Source organism: Coregonus lavaretus (assembly GCF_964263955.1).
Source record: "Coregonus lavaretus genome assembly, chromosome: 3".
NCBI lineage: Eukaryota > Metazoa > Chordata > Actinopteri > Salmoniformes > Salmonidae > Coregonus > Coregonus lavaretus.
The window spans coordinates 30,036,760-30,059,575 of NC_139990.1; the positions used below are offsets into that span (position 1 = coordinate 30,036,760).

The 22,816-nt window shown below is 44.2% G+C and overlaps 1 protein-coding gene across 1 annotated transcript in view; it reads right to left on the reverse strand.

Moving 5' to 3' along the window:
* Window positions 1-19,681, reverse strand: part of med30 (mediator complex subunit 30) — a 35,647-nt gene extending 15,966 nt beyond the window's left edge. Inside the window, exons 1-4 of the mRNA XM_084158593.1 lie at window positions 19,595-19,681; window positions 7,371-7,592; window positions 5,831-5,989; window positions 2,202-2,309 (exon numbers count right to left, since the gene is read on the reverse strand). Of these exons, the coding sequence (XP_084014719.1) occupies window positions 2,202-2,309; window positions 5,831-5,989; window positions 7,371-7,523 (420 nt within the window). The 5' untranslated portion in view covers window positions 7,524-7,592; window positions 19,595-19,681. The remainder of the gene's footprint in view (window positions 1-2,201; window positions 2,310-5,830; window positions 5,990-7,370; window positions 7,593-19,594) is intronic.
* Window positions 19,682-22,816: the final 3,135 nt, after the last annotated feature.

Consider the following 22,816-nt stretch of genomic DNA (forward strand, 5'->3'; position numbering starts at 1 on the left):
CATCCAGGTCTCTGTTTGTTTATCATCAGGCCTCCACAGACCCCGGCCTGCTCTTCAGATAACGCTGCTAACCCGCCAATGTCACTGGAATTCATTATCCATGACTGCTCCGCCATTGGAGAGGCACTGCCTCCCCCCACTTTTCCCCTATTTGAAATTACAAACATCCTTTGCGTTTAATTTCTCACTTTCTCATTTGAATAAAGAGGACAGACGCGGTAATTAACAGGATATTAAAAAAGCAAGGGAGTGTGTGCGAGCGAGGGAGGGAATGAGGGGAGGGTGGGGAGCCGAGAGAGGAGAGAGAAAGAGAGGAGCTGTGGAGAATTAATAACAGGCCAGATCTCTCCAAGGCCTCCTTAATGGGCTATGACAGGAATTTATTCTCACTTAGGCTAGTATTAAATCAAACGCTGGCCGAATGGTGATGGCAGGGCTGCAACGGAGAGGCACTGGGGATGGTCCCAGGTCCCCTCCCGTATCACAGTGACACTCCCGAGGGAGCGGGTCATCAGTTAGGACCCGTGGGGGGAAGAAGAGAAGGAAGGATGGAGGAAAGGAAGGAGGGTGAAGGAGGGAAGAAAAAGAGTGATGGGGAGATGACAAGAAAGAAGCATCATATCCCAGATGGAATGATTATCACTCTTGAGAGTCCAGTGAATCATCATCATCTGTTCTGCAGAAAACTCAGTCAGTCAGGGGTCCTTCTTGGACGTAAAAGGCGACACAGATGGGACGAAAATGCCTATCTGCAAAACATCTTCGGAATTTCAATTCGATTCGGTTGGTCGGTTAGTCATATTCATCGTTTCCTCCCATTAATTGGCGTGTGACCACTAATGCAAGGCATTCATTAAGGCTCTAATTTGTGGTCACTTGGGCGCTTCGGAGTTTGTGTTTCTCGTTGGAGCATAGGAGAGGGAGAGGAAAGGGGAATTGATATGCACAATCAGTCTGAAGCAAAAAGGTCTGCAGCTCAGAGATTGAGCAATCTCAGAACATTAGGTGGTAATAAATTATGGCTAATGCATCTTAAACATTTATGCAAACACCATACAGAGGCTACATGCTCAAATGAACTCACACACACATATTTCACTCATACTTACACCAAAGCACACACCATCGGCCGCATGCACACCATCTCTCTCTCCCTTCCTCCCTCCCTCGACAGATTGCATCACCATCAGTCAACGCACCTCCGACAAACAGCAATTACCCCAATCGACAGATAACGAGAGCAGGCTATCACTCACACACAGGACGGCCCATAAAGCAGCAAGACATTACCATGGAGGAGTCATTTATCTTGGAGCTCCTCCAGTGTACCTCCTTTAACCTAGCATACTCTACTCTTTACCTACCTTTCCTGCTGGGTTAGATCAAAGACAATCAACAGGGCTAGCCTGGTCCTACATCTGTTTGTGCGGTCTTGCCAACTCATATGATCATGCCAAACAATGGCCATACGAACTGTCAAGGCAGCACAAACAGATCTGGGACCAGGCTATAGTTGTTGGCCTTCACATCTGTTTGTTCTATGGGGATATTACTGTATACAGGTGTCAATTATGTGACTTTATTTGAACTTTCCCTTCTTGGGACATATCTATCAATTCAGTTCTACATCAATCTCTTTTCTTTTATCATCTCTTTTCTCAATCTTAGATTGTGTTTGTCACTGATTTACAGTGCAGTATATGTCATTTTTATTTGTCTTCCAGAGGAATTCCATCAGTCTTTGCTCTCTTCTGGAAGCCAGTATCATTCCAACTGTCTACATATCTATCTGTGTTGTAGTTTTCCATCTATCGGTCTTCTCTCTCTTTCCTTCAAGTGTTTCTTCTTTTTCTCTCCTCTCTGGCTTGATATGGAGACCTTCCCTCCAACATATTCCCTTTGTCTACATATCTGTCCATCTGGTCATTGTCTTCTCTCTCAGTATTCTCTCTTTTCCCTCCATCTCTCCTCCTCTGGAATGACTGGAATAATGTCTGTCTCAATATGTATTCACATTAAAATCTCCTCTTTATCCATCCGGTCCAGTTATACATTCATCAAAAAAGAAATCTCTCTGTAGCCTCTCTTTTCTCTCTCCTCCTGGAATCACTATTGGGGTTACCTTTTATATACAGGGCTGTGCTCTCTAAAGCCCAGTGTACTGTACATTTATATCTATAAAACCCCAGTGGGCAGCTCACCTTGTTAACCTCCAGGATTTCCCTCCTCTCCTCTGTTGCCGGATGGGCCTGGCTGGCCAAGCGTTCATCGTGTTTGGAGCTGTCGTCCTCCACATAGGGGATGAGTTGCTGTGGGGGGGTATAAACAGATACAATGACCACAGGTATTCAATGAGGGGATGGTAAATTGATAGTAGTTTGGTGCTTTGGTTTGCAATAGGAAAATACATATGACTCCCTTGTAAAAGAGATTACCATTTCAATGGGACTCGACTGGTTAAATAAAGATACATAAAAATAGGAGAAAAACATAAATTAAGATGAATTGGCTTATGTCTCTCATCAAACAAATAAATACAAATGTGAAAAATATAGAATCACTAACCCCTTCTCTAAAAGTCTACATACTCTATGTATAGGTGTACGAAATGCTGTAAGGAAACAGTTGTTATCATACCAATACATAGCAGTTCACCATAAACAGAGCTGGGAAACCCTGCATTAAGCAATACAAAACCTAAGAATATATAGTCCACCACATTCTCCATTAAAATAGGTCTATCTATAAATTAAGGATTTCTAGGACATTCCCTCCCCTGTTATACTGAATTAGAAGTTCCATACCACCACCACCATTTCAGAATCAGGACTTCTCCACAGTCCATACCCAAGTGCTTAATTCATTTTTAAGCACTCTCTGTGCTTGACATTGTCTGGCTGACACTACAACGACTGCTGTGCTGAAAACCCTCTCAGAATGAGGAGGTCTTTCCCTCCCTCCCCTCTCTCTGCCTGGCTGTTCCTCCTCTGCATTAAATCACACTGACATCTGCTGGTCTGCAGGATAATAAGCAGTGCCGTATGGAACACATTGTTCTCTATTGCACTGCATCAAGACCAACACGCTTATCTTAAATGGTACTATTATACTAGTGTTACACTATCGTCTACTGGGTTCCTATTATCATACATGGCTGTGTGAGGTGAGATTGCTTAAACGGTTATGTAGGAACGAGGTAATGATTTGAGAAAAGAAACAACATCAACGGCTAAAGCATCCTTCTCATAACACGACCCATGGTACCAATCAAGATCATAAATAAAGATTAGGTACAGCCAACCAAAAGCCTTAGCAGGTGTGAAAACACAGTGAAGTCCAACACAAATCTGAGGCTGAGTGTATTCTACATTCTGAATAGTCTAGTAGTTGATCGCATTTCATTGCAGTCAATGACCTGAGGTTTAGCAACTGGCAGAGGCCAGTGTAGACAGTGATTAAAGCAGGCTGTGACCAAAGCATTACTGCAGAGCTGGATAGGCCAGAACAGAAGACGGACAGAGAGAGGCATGGAGAGAATCACATGAGAAAAACAAGAGACAGCTCTGGCAGTTTTCTCTAGTCAGTCAGAGAGACCGATGCCAAACCCTAAGCTGTCTGACTCGTATTGGAGAGAAGACAGAAGACGTGCTGGTTATTATATTAGGCCAACTCTGTGATTGTTAGGGGTGTAGAATCCAAAAAGTATCAGAGAGGAAAAAACTTTTTCTACTTCTATAATTCCATCTATGAGCCAAACGCATATTGAATTTAAAGGTAAGAGCTGTTTTTGGCAGTCGGAAGGGGGAAAATGTACAGGGGTAGAGAGGGCGAGAGAGAAAGCGAGTGTCGCAGCTGACCGGGAGACTCATGGGCGGCGCACAATTGGCCCAGCGTCGTCCAGGGTAGGGGAGGGAATGGCCGGCAGGGATGTAGCTCAGTTGATAGAGCATGGCGTTTGCAACGCCAGGGTTGTGGGTTCGATTCCCACGGGGGGCCAGTATAAAAAATAAATAAAAATATTAATAATATGTAATCACTAACTAAGTCGCTCTGGATAAGAGCGTCTGCTAAATGACTAAAATGTAAATGTAAAATGTCGTTGTGTGTGTCTCTGTAACTGTGGGTGTGAGTCATAACCCCTGTCTCTCTCCTCCACACGAGGATGGATGTGGTTTGCCTGTTGACAGAGAAGAATGGGGGTAATGAAGTTCTCCAGGTTGCCTTACTTAGAGAGGGGGAACCAAAAAGGAAGAAGAAAGAAGAAGAAAAAAGAACAACGTGGAGAATAAGTAAATTCAATGACATGGCTGCTCACAATGCAGGAAATGCCAAAGAACGGCGAGGGCTCAGTTGATTGCCTGGCTCGGGGAAAAAACAGAAAACCGCTGATGTGGGCAGCCTTCGCCAGTTGTTCATTACCAGGCCTGCTGCTAATTAGGAGCGCGATGAGGTCATGCTGGCTGAGTCATTGATTCCACTTCCTGTTTGGGGAAAGCCCGGTCAGCGGCCAGCCAATAGCATGATTGTCAGGACTGCGGCCGGCAGGCTTGTCAGCCACTTGAGTTTCAGGGGATGATAAATGGCGGCGTGCGGCAGGCCAAAATCAACTTCCTCCAGACAACATGGTGCAGTGAGGTATTGGTTGGTCAGCACAGTAAGTGGTTTGCACAGCCTCTGGGGGGATATGTAAACATTTTAAATGAAGTGGTACAACTGTGGAGTGTAATGGACAGTGAGGTTTACATATGACCAGAATTACAAATTAAAGTGTCACTTTTCCCCCTGAGAGAGAAATACAGCAAGCCAGTATGCCATATGGACAATTCCACGGTAACGGAATTACACTGAGACTTTAAAATGTATGTCAAACAAAAAACATTCATTTCAAAGTTTAACAAACTATACAACTCTATGCAAAATGACTACCTTCAACAATTTACACAGTAAATAAAATAAAATAAACATTTACTGAAAAAAGTGTGCAGATGCAAAGTTTGGTAACAGAATTACAGTAAAATCTCCATCAGTTTTATTCTGTTCACAAACTTTGTATCTGCACAGTTCTTCCTGTAAATGTGTTTTTGTAAAATTTTCAGTTGGAATTGTTAAAAAACAAATGTAATGTCCTGTATATCTTTAACGCAAAATGCCTCCGTCACATGTCTAAAAGCCTAATTCAACGTGCGCATGCAATGTCAATTCTTAAACACTGGTTTAAAACCAATTGTCTCCAAACCAATAGGAGAAATGACTGCAACAATAAAACCACCAATAAAAGAGTGGAATCGCCCAGCAAGAGGTCTAAAACAGTAGCCACCCCAGTAGCTCAGTAAAATAAAGAGGTGGGTTTTTAGAGGTGGGTGGGAGTCCATAACAACCACTAAGGAGGCCCTCAGGACAAACACAAAGCGGCCATTGAATTGAATGTGGAGTAGAGCCAAGGGTTGCGTCCCAAATGGAAACATATTCACTGTAGAGTGCACTACTTGCCTGCACAAAAGTAGTGCACTATATAGGGAATAAAGTGTGCCGAGGTAGACCTGATAAGAGTGGGAGAGATAAGAATCCCCCAGGCACCGGGGGTTCCTCTGAACTTTCTTCACAGCCACGGTGGATCCCCTCACTACAGTCAGACATTTTGTATGAGGAAACTGTAATCCAGTCTCTCTGGCAAGAACCGAAATGTCCATAAATCTGCATTAGTGGTTTGTGTAGGTTTGTATACTGAGCCAAAATATCGTCAACTGTGGTAAAGTAAATTATGTCCAGTTCAAACTGGTTATATATTGATTATGATACACAGAGTGGTCCTGGGACTGTGGCCACTCACCTCTGGGGGTACAGAGTCCAGACCGGTGCAGTTTTCGTTGCATTTGTCGTAAACGAGGCGCAGCTTGCGGAAGAGTACAGAGAGCATACGCAGGTGCTCCTGCAGTTTGCCCAGTCTGTCCTGGTGGGTGTTGGGGTGGTACGTCACTCCATTTGGCAGCTGGGAGAGAAGACATAGGAAAGAAGTGTGTTACATACTCTTTTAGTAATGTAATAACATTGTAATAATAGCTACGGGGTCATTACAGGACCTCCTATTTACTCCTTGACTAGTACCTCCTTGACCAGCTACTCTTTGACTACTAGTAACCAGCGTGTGATTACTCAAATGTTTATGGTGGTAACTGAAGTGTAGAAAGTTTGTAAAATAATGACTGAATTATTGGAATGTAGACAAAAAAACTGTTTTAAATTGATTAAATTTTAATGTGCTGTTACATGGCATTCCACTGAGAGGAGAAGTTTACATGATATGTGTATGACTTAAAAAAGCTCCAGACTGTTTCACCTGAGCTTTATGCCAACTAGCTTTAGCTTTAGGCACTTTTAACTGATAGTAAACATCCTGTACAGCCTGAAACTATTCCCTGCATGAGGGTAGGTAGGGTGTATACCTGTATACATGCCTACCACTCTGTAAACAGAGTGATCTTTTTTTCCACACAGAGTCTGTGATCTGTGAAACAAGTGGTGGTAATGCATTCTTCTTCTTTTGTCTTTCTCTGTTGTTGTTTTAATGAGCTGCAGAAGGATCTTCTCTGAGACACAGACAGACAGAGAGAGACAATGTCCCAAATGGCACCCTATTCCCTATATAGTGCACTACTTTGACCAGAGTCCTAGTATGGGCCCTGGTTAAAAGTAGTGAACTACATAGGGAATAGGGTGCCATTTGGGATGTCCCCAAACTGTCCTGAACCCATCTTCAGGGCAAAGTCTGATCTTTCCAATGTGTCAACAGAAGGTCGAGAAGAGGTATAAACAGATGGTGACTGTCTAATGATCAAATAAAGGCCTTTTCACACCCATTTATATAATCCTCAATGTTTAAAAACAAGTGTGAGAAAGGATTGTACCATGGGACATGCCTTCCTAGGGCAAGAATAAAAGCGGTCTTAGTTGGCTCAGCTTTCTGCTCTTAGGCCCATATCCATCCATTCTCACCACAAAACAGAGGGACAATGCATGTCATATTGTGTTACTGTTATTTGATATGAATGTGAGGAAAGAGAGGGACATTTATTTGGTTTAACACTCCAACCAGTGCCTCACAATTTGTATCTCTTGGATGACAATCAATCAATGTTGTGCTGTCAGTTTATATAATGCTGTCGGTCTGGAGTCAAATAAGGCTGAATCATGTGTGTGCGCGCATGTGACTGTGTGCGTGTGTAAAAGGGAAGAGGAGCACATGCAAACAATGCTTTGCGTGTAATAAAGGTGGTTGACAGACGAGCACCATCCATAATGAAAGGCAAGCCAAGAACTTTGTTCAGCCTTTACACCCGCCCCAACACAAAAAAGTCACAAGAAACACTTACCTGCATGTTCCTCAACAGCTGGAAGATCTCCATGGTGCGTAAGACGATATCCTGCACCGTCTCCTGGCCGATGCGACAGAGCGACGCCGTGTTGACATCACGAGCAGCCTGAGCCTGCTGCCCGGCGAACGCCACTATGGGAGGGGTGGTCATGGAGACAGCAGAGGACCTGAAGGTGCAGCGAGGGGTCAGCCTATTCTACAATGGCACACCTTGGCATGCCTGGTTGTATGATATTGGAAGGATGGAAAAGGGAAGGGTTGGGGATAGAGGAGAGAAAGCAGGGGAGACAGGGAAAGAGAAACAGACTGGTTAATTTCTTGATGTTACATTCACAATATGTGTTGATGCCTGTATTGGCCAGCAGCATACCACCCTGCATCCCACAGCTGGCTTGCCTCTGAAGCTAAGCAGAGTTGGTCCTGGTCGGTCCCTAGGATGGGAGACCAGATGCAGCTGGAAGTGGTGTTAGAGGACCAGTAGGAGGCACTCTTTCCTCTGGTCTAAATATCCCAGGGCAGTGATTGGGGACATTGCCCTGTGTAGGGTGCTGTCTTTCGGATGGGAAGTTAAACAGGTGTCCTGACTCTCTGTGGTCACTAAAGTTCCCATGGCAATTATAAAAATTGCAAAGGGCCAGTAGTCTCCACTATCAGAGTAGGGATCAGGCTCCTCCTCACCCCATGCAGACTTGGGTAGGGGTGGAAGAGGCCCATCACATTTCAAATGTTTTAGTAGTGACCATAGGTCCATGGCTCTAGTGAACTGTAAATCATGATTATTAGATGAATTATAACTATCAAGGTGCAGTCACTGTAGAAGGAAGGTGCAACTGAAGTTGAATTAACTTACATCTAAAAATATTATGTAAATGGTATGTCATAGAAGGGTCCAGACACCTTTTTAGTGATTTCACTTGCTAGGGCCTGTCATGCCAAATAGTGTCCCCGGGCCAAATAGAGTCCCCCTCTGCGTCACAATGGGATTCGATGAGTTCTAGCTTCTGTTGCTAGGGCTGTTGCTAGAACTTGCAAAATTCACACCGGATTACGTAATGAACTAAAGCGTCTGTTGCTATGCTGGTTGCTTGGCTCTATTTTACCTCATAGCAGTCGCGAAGGAAGGAGGATGCGGGCAGTTCACGCAAAATTATGACCTCAGAATTGCTCTCCAAGGACAGTGTTTTTGACAGTGGCAACCTGCTGACTACCTGCTGCTTCAGAGGACCGAAAAAAAATGTAAAGAGAACACTCTTTCTTTACCATATATTTGCTGTTTTTATAGTTTGACGTTGGTAGCTCCTGTACACCTCAGCTAGCTAGCTAGCCAGACAGTTTTATTTAGCTAACGTTAGCTAGCTAGCTCAAATCAAATCAAATCAAATTTTATTGGTCACATGCGCCGAATACAACAGGTGCAGACATTACAGTGAAATGCTTACTTACAGCCCTTAACCAACAGTGCATTTATTTTAAACAAAAAAGTAAGAATAAAACAACAACAAAAAAGTGTTGAGAAAAAAAGAGCAGAAGTAAAATAAAGTGACAGTAGGGAGGCTATATATACAGTAAAATAAAGTGACAGTAGGGAGGCTATATATACAGGGGGGTACCGTTGCATAGTCAATGTGCGGGGGCACCGGCTAGTTGAGGTAGTTGAGGTAATATGTACATGTGGGTAGAGTTAAAGTGACTATGCATAAATACTTAACAGAGTAGCAGCAGCGTAAAAAGGATGGGGTGGGGGGGCAGTGCAAATAGTCCGGGTAGCCATGATTAGCTGTTCAGGAGTCTTATGGCTTGGGGGTAGAAGCTGTTGAGAAGTCTTTTGGACCTAGACTTGGCACTCCGGTACCGCTTGCCGTGCGGTAGCAGAGAGAACAGTCTATGACTAGGGTGGCTGGAGTCTTTGACAATTTTGAGGGCCTTCCTCTGACACCGCCTGGTATAGAGGTCCTGGATGGCAGGGAGCTTTGCCCCAGTGATGTACTGGGCCGTACGCACTACCCTCTGTAGTGCCTTGCGGTCAGAGGCCAAGCAGTTGCCATACCAGGCGGTGATGCAACCAGTCAGGATGCTCTCGATGGTGCAGCTGTAGAATTTTTTGAGGATCTGAGGACCCATGCCAAATCTTTTTAGTCTCCTGAGGGGGAATAGGCTTTGTCGTGCCCTCTTCACGACTGTCTTGGTGTGATTGGACCATGATAGTTCGTTGGTGATGTGGACACCAAGGAACTTGAAGCTCTCAACCTGTTCCACTACAGCCCCGTCGATGAGAATGGGGGCGTGCTCAGTCCTCTTTTTTTTTCTGTAGTCCACAATCATCTCCTTTGTCTTGGTCACGTTGAGGGAGAGGTTGTTGTCCTGGCACCACACGGCCAGATCTCTGACCTCCTCCCTATAGGCTGTCTCATCGTTGTCGGTGATCAGGCCTACCACTGTTGTGTCGTCGGCAAACTTAATGATGGTGTTGGAGTCGTGCCTGGCCATGCAGTCATGGGTGAACAGAGAGTACAGGAGGGGACTGAGCACGCACCCCTGAGGGGCCCCCGTGTTGAGGATCAGTGTGGCAGATGTGTTGTTACCTACCCTTACCACCTGGGGGCGGCCCGTCAGGAAGTCCAGGATCCAGTTGCAGAGGGAGGTGTTTAGTCCCAGGATCCTTAGCTTAGTGATGAGCTTAGAGGGCACTATGGTGTTGAATGCTGAGCTGTAGTCAATGAATAGCATTCTCACGTAGGTGTTCCTCTTGTCCAGGTGGGAAAGGGCAGTGTGGAGTGCGATAGAGATTGCATCATCTGTGGATCTGTTGGGGTGATATGCAAATTGGAGTGGGTCTAGGGTTTCTGGGATTATGCTGTTGATGTGAGCCATGACCAGTCTTTCAAAGCACTTCATGGCTACAGACGTCAGTGCTACGGGTCGGTAGTCATTTAGGCAGGTTATCTTAGAGTTCTTGGGCACGGGGACTATGGTGGTCTGCTTGAAACATGTTGGTATTACAGACTCAGTCAGGGACATGTTGAAAATGTCAGTGAAGACACTTGCCAGTTGGTCAGCACATGCTCGGAGTACACGTCCTGGTAATCCGTCTGGCCCTGCGGCCTTGTGAATGTTGACCTGCTTAAAAGTCTTACTCACATCGGCTACGGAGAGCGTGATCACATAGTCGTCCGGAACAGCTGGTGCTCTCATGCATGCTTCAGTGTTGCTTGCCTCGAAGCGAGCATAGAAGTGGTTTAGCTCGTCTGGTAGGCTTGTGTCACTGGGCAGCTCGCGGCTGTGCTTCCCTTTGTAGTCTGTAATAGTTTTCAAGCCCTGCCACATCCGACGAGCGTCAGAGCCAGTGTAGTATGATTCAATCTTAGACCTGTATTGACTCTTTGCCTGTTTGATGGTTCGTCGGAGGTCATAGCGGGATTTCTTATAAGCGTCCGGGTTAGAGTCCCGTTCCTTGAAAGCGGCAGCTCTACCCTTTAGCTCAGTGCGGATGTTTCCTGTAATCCATGGCTTCTGGTTGGGGTATGTACGTACGGTCACTGTGGGGACGACATCATCGATGCACTTATTGATGAATCCAGTGACTGATGTGGTGTACTCCTCAATGCTGTCTGAAGAATCCCGGAACATGTTCCAGTCTGTGCTAGCAAAACAGTCCTGTAGCTTAGCATCTGCGTCATCTGACCACTTTTTTATTAGCCGAATCACTGGTGCTTCCTGCTTCAGTTTTTGCTTATAAGCAGGAATCAGGAGGATAGAGTTATGGTCAGATTTGCCAAATGGAGGGCGAGGGAGAGCTTTGTATGCGTCTCTGTGTGTGGAGTAAAGGTGGTCTAGAGTTTTTTCCCCTCTGGTTGCACATTTAACATGCTGGTAGAAATGAGGTAGAACGGATTTAAGTTTCCCTGCATTAAAGTCCCCGGCTACTAGGAGCGCTGCATCTGGATGAGCGTTTTCCTGTTGATTAATGGCGTTGTACAACTCATTCAGTGCAATCTTAATGCCAGCATTGGTTTGTGGTGGTAAATAGACAGCTATGAAAAATATAGATGAAAACTCTCTTGGTAAATAGTGTGGTCTACAGCTTATCATAAGATACTCTACCTCAGGCGAGCAAAACCTCGAGACTTCCTTAGTATTTGATTTTGTGCACCAGCTGTTGTTTACAAATATACACAGACCGCCGCCCCTTGTCTTACCAGAGTTAGACGTTCTGTCCTGCCGATGTAGCGTATAGCCTGCTAGCTGAATGTTGTCATTGTTGTCGTTCAGCCACGACTCCGTGAAACATAAGATATTACAGTTTTTAATGTCCCGTTGGTAGGATAACCGTAATCTTAAATCGTCAATTTTATTCTCAAAAGATTGAACGTTGGCTAATAGGATTGATGGGAGAGGCAGTTTACTCGTTCGCCGTCGGATCCTTACAAGGCACCCGGATCTGCGTCCACGATATCTCCGTCTCTTCCTCACGCGAATGACGGGGATCTGGGCCTTGTTGGGTGTCTGTAGAATATCCTTCGCGAATGCCTCGTTGAAGAAAAAGTCTTCGTCCAATACCAGGTGAGTAATCGCTGTCCTGATATCCAGAAGCTCTCTTTGGTTATAAGAGACGATGGCAGAAACATTATGTACAAAATAAATTACAAATAACGCGGAAAAACACACATAATAGTACAATTGGTTAGAGGGCTGTAAAACGGCAGCCATCTTCTTCCGGCGCTGTTAGCTACTGTAACTTCTATTGTAGCTTTCTGTTTGTATGTAGCTTGCACTTCAATGGCATCCCTCGAGGAGATTTTATTTTATCTTTCCAACCAGGCGAAGTACTATGAAGACACCACTGATCTCGAACAAGAGGCGCAACATTCAGAGAAATTCACAATTCAGGGTAACGTTAAGCAGTTACCTTCTATTAGATAACTGGATGGATTTAGCTATGTACAACCATTTTTCAACAACCATTTTCCATCTAGCTAGTTGCTAGCTATACATATAGTTCAGTGGAGGCTGCTGAGGGGAGGACGGCTCATAATAATGTCTGGAATGGAGTCAATGAATGACATATCAGAGAGCACACAATGTTTCAATTTGTCACTTTTTGCTTCCATCCTTAAAATTTCAAAGACGGCGGTTCATGAGAACAAGATCAAGCAGCAGACATTGGGGACAACTAAGCTACAGAACGGCAGAGGGCGAAAACGACTCTCACCTGACCGGAATGACCGCCAACTCATTCGAATGTCACTCAACAACCGTAGGATGACATCAAGTGACCTACAAAAAGAATGGCAAACGGCAGCTGGGGTGAAGTGCATGGCGAGGACGGTTCGAAATAGGCTCCTAGGGGCAGGGCTGAAGTCGTGCAAAGCTAGAAAAAAGCCCTTCATCAATGAGAAGCAAAGAAGAGCCAGGCTGAGGTTTGCAAAAGACCATAAGGATTGGACCGTAGAGGACTGGAGTAAGGTCATCTTCTCTGATGAGTCCAATATTCAGCTTTGCCCAACACCTGGTCGTCTAATCGTTAGACGGAGACCTGGAGAGGCCTACAAGCCACAGTGTCTCGCACCCACTGTGAAATTTGGTGGAGGATCTGTGATTATCTGGGGGTGCTTCAGCAAGGCTGGAATCGGGCAGATTTGTCTTTGTGAAGGATGCATGAATCAAGCCACGTACAAGGTTGTCCTGGAAGAAAACTTGCTTCCTTTTGCTCTGACATTGTTCCCAAACTCTGAGGATTGTTTTTTCCAGCAGGACAATGTGCCATGCCACACAGCCAGGTCAATTAAGGTGTGGATGGAGGACCACCAGATCAAGACCCTGTCATGGCCAGCCCAATCTCCAGACCTGAACCCCATTGAAAACTTCTGGAATGTGATCAAGAGGAAGATGGATGGTCACAAGCCATCAAACAAAGCCGAGCTGCTTGAATTTTTGCGCCAGGAGTGGCATAAAGTCCCCCAACATCAATGTGAAAGACTGGTGGAGAGCATGCCAAGACGCATGAAAGCTGTGATTGAAAATCAGGGTTATTCAACCAAATATTAATTTCAGAACTCTTCCTAAGTTAAAACATTAGTATTGTGTTGTTTAAAAAAGAACATTAACTTATTTTCTTTGCATTATTCGAGGTCTGACAACCCTGCATATTTTTTGTTATTTTGACCAGTTGTCATTTTCTGCAAATAAATGCTCTAAATGACAATATTTGTATTTGGAATTTGGGAGGAATATCAGTAGTTTATAGAATAAAACAAAAAATTGTATTTTTACCCAAACACACACCTATAAATAGTAAAGTCAGATAAACTGATAATTCTAGAGTGGTCTCTTACTTTTTTCCAGAGCTGTATATAATATATATATATATATATATATATATATACACACTGCTCAAAAAAATAAAGGGAACACTTAAACGACACATCCTAGATCTGAATGAATGAAATAATCTTATTAAATACTTTTTTCTTTACATAGTTGAATGTGCTGACAACAAAATCACACAAAAATTATCAATGGAAATCAAATGTATCAACCCATGGAGGTCTGGATTTGGAGTCACCCTCAAAATTAAAGTGGAAAACCACACTACAGGCTGATCCAACGTTGATGTAATGTCCTTAAAACAAGTCAAAATGAGGCTCAGTAGTGTGTGTGGCCTCCATGTGCCTGTATGACCTCCCTACAACGCCTGGGCATTCTCCTGATGAGGTGGCGGATGGTCTCCTGAGGGATCTCCTCCCAGACCTGGACTAAAGCATCCGCCAACTCCTGGACAGTCTGTGGTGCAACGTGGCGTTAGTGGATGGAGCGAGACATGATGTCCCAGATGTGCTCAATTGGATTCAGGTCTGGGAAACGGGCGGGCCAGTCCATAGCATCAATGCCTTCCTCTTGCAGGAACTGCTGACACACTCCAGCCACATGAGGTCTAGCATTGTCTTGCATTAGGAGGAACCCAGGGCCAACCGCACCAGCATATGGTCTCACAAGGGGTCTGAGGATCTCATCTCGGTACCTAATGGCAGTCAGGCTACCTCTGGCGAGCACATGGAGGGCTGTGCGGCCCCCAAAAGAAATGCCACCCCACACCATGACTGACCCACCACCAAACCGGTCATGCTGGAGGATGTTGCAGGCAGCAGAACGTTCTCCACGGCGTCTCCAGACTCTGTCACGTCTGTCACATGTGCTCAGTGTGAACTTGCTTTCATCTGTGAAGAGCACAGGGCGCCAGTGGCGAATTTGCCAATCTTGGTGTTCTCTGGCAAATGCCAAACGTCCTGCACAGTGTTGGGCTGTAAGCACAACCCCCACCTGTGGACGTCGGACCCTCATACCACCCTCATGGAGTCTGTTTCTGACCGTTTGAGCAGACACATGCACATTTGTGGCCTGCTGGAGGTCATTTTGCAGGGCTCTGGCAGTCTCCTCCTGCTCCTCCTTGCACAAAGGCGGAGGTAGCGGTCCCGCTGCTGGGTTGTTGCCCTCCTACGGCCTCCTCCATGTCTCCTGATGTACTGGCCTGTCTCCTGGTAGCGCCTCCATGCTCTGGACACTACGCTGACAGACACAGCAAACCTTCTTGCCACAGCTCGCATTGATGTGCCATCCTGGATGAGCTGCACTACCTGAGCCACTTGTGTGGGTTGTAGAATCCATCTCATGCTACCACTAGAGTGAAAGCACCGCCAGCATTCAAAAGTGACCAAAACATCAGCCAGGAAGCATAGGAACTGAGAAGTGGTCTGTGGTCACCACCTGCAGAACCACTTCTTTATTGGGGGTGTCTTGCTAATTGCCTATAATTTCCACCTGTTGTCTATTCCATTTGCACAACAGCATGTGAAATTTATTGTCAATCAGTGTTGCTTCCTAAGTGGACAGTTTGATTTCACAGAAGTGTGATTGACTTGGAGTTACATTGTGTTGTTTCAGTGTTCCCTTTATTTTTTTGAGCAGTGTATATATTCAACCACAAGGGTGTACTAATGAGCTATGCGAGATAGATTTTTTAAAATCATAATAGAGGACTACTGAAATTATATTATTTTGGTGTAGTAGATAAGGGAAGGGCAGGTTAAAATAAAAACATAAACAGACATACCAGTGTATGAATCAAACGGATTTGCATATGAATGGAGTGGAAATTAGCTGACTTTGTGATCTGTAAGGTAAGTAAGTAACTTTAATGTGTCAAGCAGATTACACGTTTTCTTTGCCATTTCTGAAACATAGCAACATTTAAGACATGGATTTCATGTTGTAATGTTAATAAGGTACCCAAAAGTGGTTCATATTAATGTTTTCATTTAATTAGCTAAACAAAATGTGTTTAAACAGCGAAACTGTTGCGGAAATCATCCTTAATCGCCATTTTTTATTTTTATTTCACCTTTATTTGTGGTCCTCTGTAGCTCAGCTGGTAGAGCACGGCGCTTGTAATGCCAAGGTAGTGGGTTCGATACCCGGGACCACCCATACACAAACATGTATGCATGCATGACTGTAAGTCGCTTTGGATAAAAGCGTCTGCTAAATGGCATATTATTATTATTATTTATTTAACCAGGTAAGCCAGTTGAGAACAAGTTCTCATTTACAACTGCGACCTGGCCAAGATAAAGCAAAGCAGTGCCATTAAAAACAACACAGAGTTACATATGTGGTAAAACAAAACATAAAGTCAAAAAATACAACAGAAAATATATATACAGTGTGTGCAAATGTAGCAAGTTATGGAGGTAAGGCAATAAATAGGCTATAGTGCAAAATAATTACAATTAGTATTAACACTGGAATGATAGATGTGCAAGAGATTATGTGCAAATAGAAATACTGGGGTGCAAATGAGCAAAATAAATAACAATATAGGGATGAGGTAGTTGGGTGGGCTAATTTCAGATGGGCTGTGTACAGGTGCAGTGATCGGTAAGGTGCTCTGACAACTGATGCTTAAAGTTAGTGAGGGAGATAAGAGTCTCCAGCTTCAGAGATTTTTGCAATTCGTTCCAGTCATTGGCAGCAGAGAACTGGAAGGAATGGCGGCCAAAGGAGGTGTTGGCTTTGGGGATGACCAGTGAGATATACCTGCTGGAGCGCATACTACGGTAGGTGGGTGTTGCTATGGTGACCAATGAGCTAAGATAAGGCGGGGATTTGCCTAGCAGTGATTTATAGATGACCTGGAGCCAGTGGGTTTGACGACGAACATGTAATGAGGACCAGCCAACAAGAGCGTACAGGTCACAGTTGTGGGTAGTGTATGGGGCTTTGGAGACAAAACGGATGGCACTGTGATAGACTACATCCAATTTGCTGAGTAGAGTGTTGGAGGCTATTTTGTAAATGACATCGCCAAAGTCAAGGATCGGTAGGATAGTCAGTTTTACGAGGGCATGTTTGGCAGCATGAGTGAAGGAGGCTTTGTTGCGAAATAGGAAGCCGATTCTGGATTTAACTTTGGATTGGAGATTCTTAATGTGAGTCTTGAAGGAGAGTTTACAGTCTAACCAGACACCTAGGTATTTGTAGTTGTCCACATACTCTAGGTCAGACCCGTCAAGAGTAGTGATTCTAGTCGGGTGGGCGGGTGCCAGCAGTGTTCGATTGAAGAGCATGCATTTAGTTTTACTAGTGTTTAAGAGCAGTTGGAGGCTACTGAAGGAGTGTTGTATGGCATTGAAGCTCGTTTGGAGGTTTGTTAACACAGTGTCCAATGAAGGGCTAGATGTATACAAAATGGTGTCGTCTGCGTAGAGGTGGATCTGAGAGTCACCAGCAGCAAGAGCGACATCATTGATATACACGGAGAAAAGAGTCGGCCCAATAATTGAACCCTGTGGCACCCCCATAGAGACTGCCATAGGTCCAGACAACAGGCCCTCCGATTTGACACATTGAACTCTATCTGAGAAGTAGTTGGTGAACCAGGCGAGGCAGTCATTTGAGAAACCAAGGCTATTTAGTCTGCCAATAAGAATGCGGTGGTTGACAGAGTCGAAAGCCTTGGCCAGGTCGATGAAGCCACGGCTGCACAGTACTGTCTATTATCGATCGCGGTTATAATATCGTTTAGGACCTTGAGCGTGGCTGAAGTGCACCCATGACCAGCTCGGAAACCGGATTGCATAGCGGAGAAGGTACGGTGGGATTCGAAATGGTCGGTGATCTGTTTGTTAACTTGTCTTTCAAATACTTTCGAAAGGCAGGGCAGGATGGATATAGGTCTGTAACAGTTTGGATCTAGAGTGTCACCCCCTTTGAAGAGGGGATGACCGGGGCAGCTTTCCAATCTCTAGGGATCTCAGACGTTACGAAAAAGAGGTTGAACAGGCTAGTAATAGGGGTTGCGACAATTTCGGCGGCTAGTTTTAGAAAGAAAGGGTCCAAATTGTCTAGCCCAGCTGATTTGTAGGGGTCCAGATTGTGCAGCTCTTTCAGAACATCAGTTGTCTGAATTTGTGTGAAGGAGAAGCGGGGGGGGGGGGGGGGGGGCATGGGCAAGTTGCAGCGGAGGGTGCAGAGCTGGTGGCCGGGGTAGTGGTAGCCAGGTGGAACGCATGGCCAGCCGTAGCAAAATGCTTGTTGAAATTCTCGATTATTGTAGATTTATCGGTGGTGATAGTGTTTCCTAGCCTCAGTGCAGTGGGCAGCTGGGAGGAAGTGCTCTTATTCTCCATGGACTTTACAGTGTCCCAAAACTTTTTGGAGTTAGTGCTACAGGATGCAAATTTCTGTTTGAAAAAGTTAGCCTTTGCTTTCCTAACTGCTTGTGTATATTGGTTCCTAACTTCCCTGAAAAGTTGCATATCGCGGGGGCTATTTGATGCTAATGCAGTACGCCACTGGATGTTTTTGTGCTGGTCAAGGGCAGTCAAGTCTGAGGAGAACCAGGGGCTACATCTGTTCTTAGTTCTGTATTTTTTGAATGGGGCATGTTTATTTAAGATTGAGAGGAAATTACTTTTAAAGAACAACCAGGCATCCTCTACTGACGGAATGAGATCTATATCCATCCAGGATACCTGGGCCAGGTCAATTAGGAAGGCCTGCTCGCTAAAGTGTTTTAGGGAGCGTTTGACAGTGATGAGGGGTGGTCGTTTGACCGCGGACCCGTTACGGACGCAGGCAATAAGGCAGTGATCGCTGAGATCCTGGTTGAAGACAGCGGAGGTGTATTTAGAGGGTAAGTTAGTCAGGATGATATCTGAGAGTACCCGTCCGGTAGACCGAGAGGTAGATAGCCGGGATATGGGCCTGGCTCTAGGCTAGCTCGAGGCTAACTGGTGCTTGCATCGGGGGCAGTGGTGATTAGCCAAACAGCAACATCCATTCGGTTGCGGCTAGCTAGTTGGGATCCGGTGATCATTTAGGCTGTAACGATCTCCAAAATTCTAATCATTAGGTCATCACACTGTTGATATAGCAACGGACACTAATTGTTTATCGAATCCCATTGTGCCGCAGAGGGGGACACTATTTGGCCGGGGGACATTATTTGGCATGACAGGCCCCCATACTACACAACGAGGATGAGGAAGTGATTTGCTGTTTGGGGTACATTTCTCAAAAGCAAGTTAAATCACTAAAAAGGTGTCTGGACCCTTCCTTTTATAACATGTCCTTTACATCACAAAGAGAGATTTGGTTGTAAAAAATTTAACTTCACCTTTAAACCCTGTTTCAGGCCTTATTTATACCCTGTCAATAGCGTGACGTCATAAAAAAATACATAATATGCCAAAATGAATAATGATGATGCAATAATGCCTGAGACACTGCATACCTTTTTAAATGGCGTCATAGGCCAAATTTAATGACGCGATAATGCATAGGTAACAAACCAGCATAACACGATCACATGTACTAGAACAGCCTGGTGAATGAACTGTATAGTACATTGCTGGAACGCATGAACACTTACATTACTATAACCTACCAGTACAGTAATAGCCACATGTGAGCTTTATGCATTATATCTGCAACGTTGCACCCCAACTGACTAAGCCACAGTTAACGTAATAACGGGTTATTTAGCTAGATTACTAGCTAACGTTGCTTGCTACAGTAGGTTAGCTAGCTAGCTGTTAGCAAACGAGACGATAGTTTTCTTTCAAACTGTTTTAGTACGCATTTGTCCTCTTGCTATACAAAACAAAAAGTTAACTTTGTCGCTATTCATATTGTCTAAATGACTAAACACGCAAGACGTAAACTTACCTGTGTTGCCAACTAATATTAATTTATCTTATTTGTTGACGTGTGTCAAGTCCTTTTTCTCCAGAAGCTCTGAACTATCAAACATCGCGAGACCTTACATCGAATATTATCTCAACCGTAAAGCATGAAGTATGAGCGTTTAATTAAAGCTAGACTCCTTAGTTGTTAGCTAGCTACATCACTTATACGTCGATTCTTGAAGAATTAATACAATTTAACACCTCATGAGCTAAGTTTATCTGTCGTACCCCATCAGAAACCATAATATAAGCCTGTTTTACTCCCAATGTTTGTAACCAAAGTAAATGTAACAAACACTGTATAGCCTCAAAACATTAAATAAACTAAAATGTTGATTTCATGGATGGCCAGTCCTAGCATGTATAGAGCTCTTGCTTTAAATTTGAGAGTGGTTACATTTCTCCAGGCCCATCCCTCAGCTTTCTTGTTATTGTTTCATTTAAGGATTCCAGCTTTAAAAATGTGGATTATTGTTGCTGCCATTGATTGCACAGAAATATATTAATGACTATGAATACAACACCAACTCTAAGACAAAAATACATTATCGTTATCTTACAGCATATATGTACATCAAATATATGCGTTACTGGTCCCCACTCATGATGTTACGGTAGAGCCGAGCTCCACTGCAAGTTTTTTTCCACCTGTGTGAAAGCGACACCTGGTGGTCATTCTGCGATCAAAAGTACCCAGTACAATTTATCTATGGACCCTTTGGTCTATTTTTACTTTTTGGTACAGTGGCTTACTGTATTTGTATAAGATTTATCTGGATCATACCTAATGTGTCATGTGTCATCATAATCTCCCTCTACATTAATGATAGACTGGACAAAAACTATAATGCTCTGCAAAGAGAGGACCACCTTTTGATAGGTTTCCTATCCTTTTAACATTCATTAGTGGGCACAGACTGCTTTGTGAGCTATCTTTATTTAAATTAAAGTAGATACTTACTCATCGTGTGTGCCCTGCCGTGCTAAATTGCTGCTCTGAGTGACAAGGGGAATAAGAGAGGGTTTTATTGAAAAAAAAGAAAGGCTTCTTCTGCCTTCAGGCTTGAGTGAAGCTGAAGCTAGAATAGAATGCCTATGACTCTATTTCCATTATTCATTCAAATTTGGTGTTATACAGCTACGGGATTTTTGGATTTAAATGTAAATTTATCTAGTCTGGGAGGCTGAGTTGGGTAATAGTAAACCTTGAGACAGGTTTTTTTTCCTTCTCTCCAAAGCCCTCTGTGTAAGCTGCTGACACAGAAACGCCATGTCAGTTCACTTTACATTTTAGTCATTTAGCAGACGCTCTTATCCAGAGCAACTTACTTTTTTTTTTTCATACTGGTCCCCCGTGGGAAACAAACCCACAACCCTGGCGTTGCAAACGCCATGCTCTACCAATTGAGCTACACGGGACTGCCCACAACTTCTTAATTGCGAAAAAGAGTGCTATTTAGTTCACCACGATGAATGATTTCATATGCTGCTCTTCCAGTACGCATATGCAAGACCAATTGAGGCATTCCATTTTGGAAATTAGGTTTTCCATGATCATCAGGCTCGTCTCAGCTTGTTAAATTATAACCTAGGAAATTAGGATCTGTTTCCCACATATGAATACTGAATAACTGAGGCCTGCTGTGACTGGGACTCTATTTTGAGGCATTTGCACAAGATATGTAGACATCATTCTGGTTCTGTTGTGTCTGTAGTGTTTATGGCTTCTATGACAGAATTATGAATGTCCAAAGTCCATAAAGATTAAGGCAAATTATAGTATTCATTAAGTAAAGATACTGTATCGGCTTCTTGATATATGTCCAATGACCATACCTTAATACCCTCAAGCACAGATAGAGATCAAGAACATAGTTGAAAGATGATGTCGTCTCAAATACTGTCTTAATTACCATTAATTATACAAGCATTGAATAAATAGGCTACTGTATTTAAGATGAGAGACTTGCTTTGACACACATATTCTAACCACTTAGAAGCTTCTTAAATTTAAGATGTCTGACATTGATGACCTTGGTGTGATGCCAGGGTATACAGTACAGTATTGGGCAGTTTCACCTTCACCAAACCAACATAGAGCCTCAACAATGGACTGATTGAAGGCCCTGAGTGTTGGAAGGGAAAACTCCCAGTGAGGGTAGAGGAAACGTGAACTGTATAATGACTGCTGAGGGATATCACACTAGGTTGGATTATCTACCGTACTCAGCCGTTGCGTGCTTTAATTAACAACACTGATTTTTTCCCTCCAGGGTTGGGTTCAGGAGAGGAAGAGTGCACAATAGCCAGCTCCAAGGGTACCATACATATAAAGTCCATTCAGCATCTCACAGTTAACCACTTCAACCAGGACAGTGTCTCACGTTGAAGAGGATTAAAGGAGAGAAAGGACCAAGTTACAGACAGGGAGAGAGATACGGACAGTGTGTCTTTTTAATATAGGAGTAGGGCTAAACCTCATGGTTCTGTGCCCCTCTGCCTCGTGTGCATTCCTGTGCGAATTACAGCCCTACAGTGACTGCCAGGGCAGCAGCCGTGGGATAAAGGGCTTAGCTTTCTGTGTGTGTGTATGTGTGTGTGAGTGAGCGTGTGTGTTTATGAGAGCAATGTAGAGCAGACTAGAGCAGGGTGCAAAGAGGATGGGGTGCACAGGAGCTGGGATGCTGCCTGGGATCAGCTGGATTCAGGGAAACACAATCCATCAATCAGATGTTAAACACACATACACACACACACACACTGCACTAATCTGCCGAGTCATGCTCACACAGCCCACAGAGTGGAGTGCAAAGACATAGGTTAAATGTTTATCCACTCACACATTCTAGAGAGCTTGTGATAGCCAAGCTGAAATGGTATGCTACAACAAAACAAGTTAGCTGTGAAATCATAATTACAAAAAATAACTAATAGCCTTAAAGAACAACAACTAAGAACTGAAAAACAAAATGGACACTTCATGACTTTCCCTTCCTTAATTTACAAGTTTCAAATACCCCCCTTATAACTGGCAGTACACTGACACTGAGCCTTCCCCCTGGGTACATTTGATCAATTCACGTTGCCAGGGTCCGATTTTCGACAGTCCATGACCATGGGGGCTCGACAGTCCATGACCATGGGGGCACAAGGTTGTCTAATTGAAGTGTCCCTTAAGGAAGGGTGAGGCCAAACCAGAGAG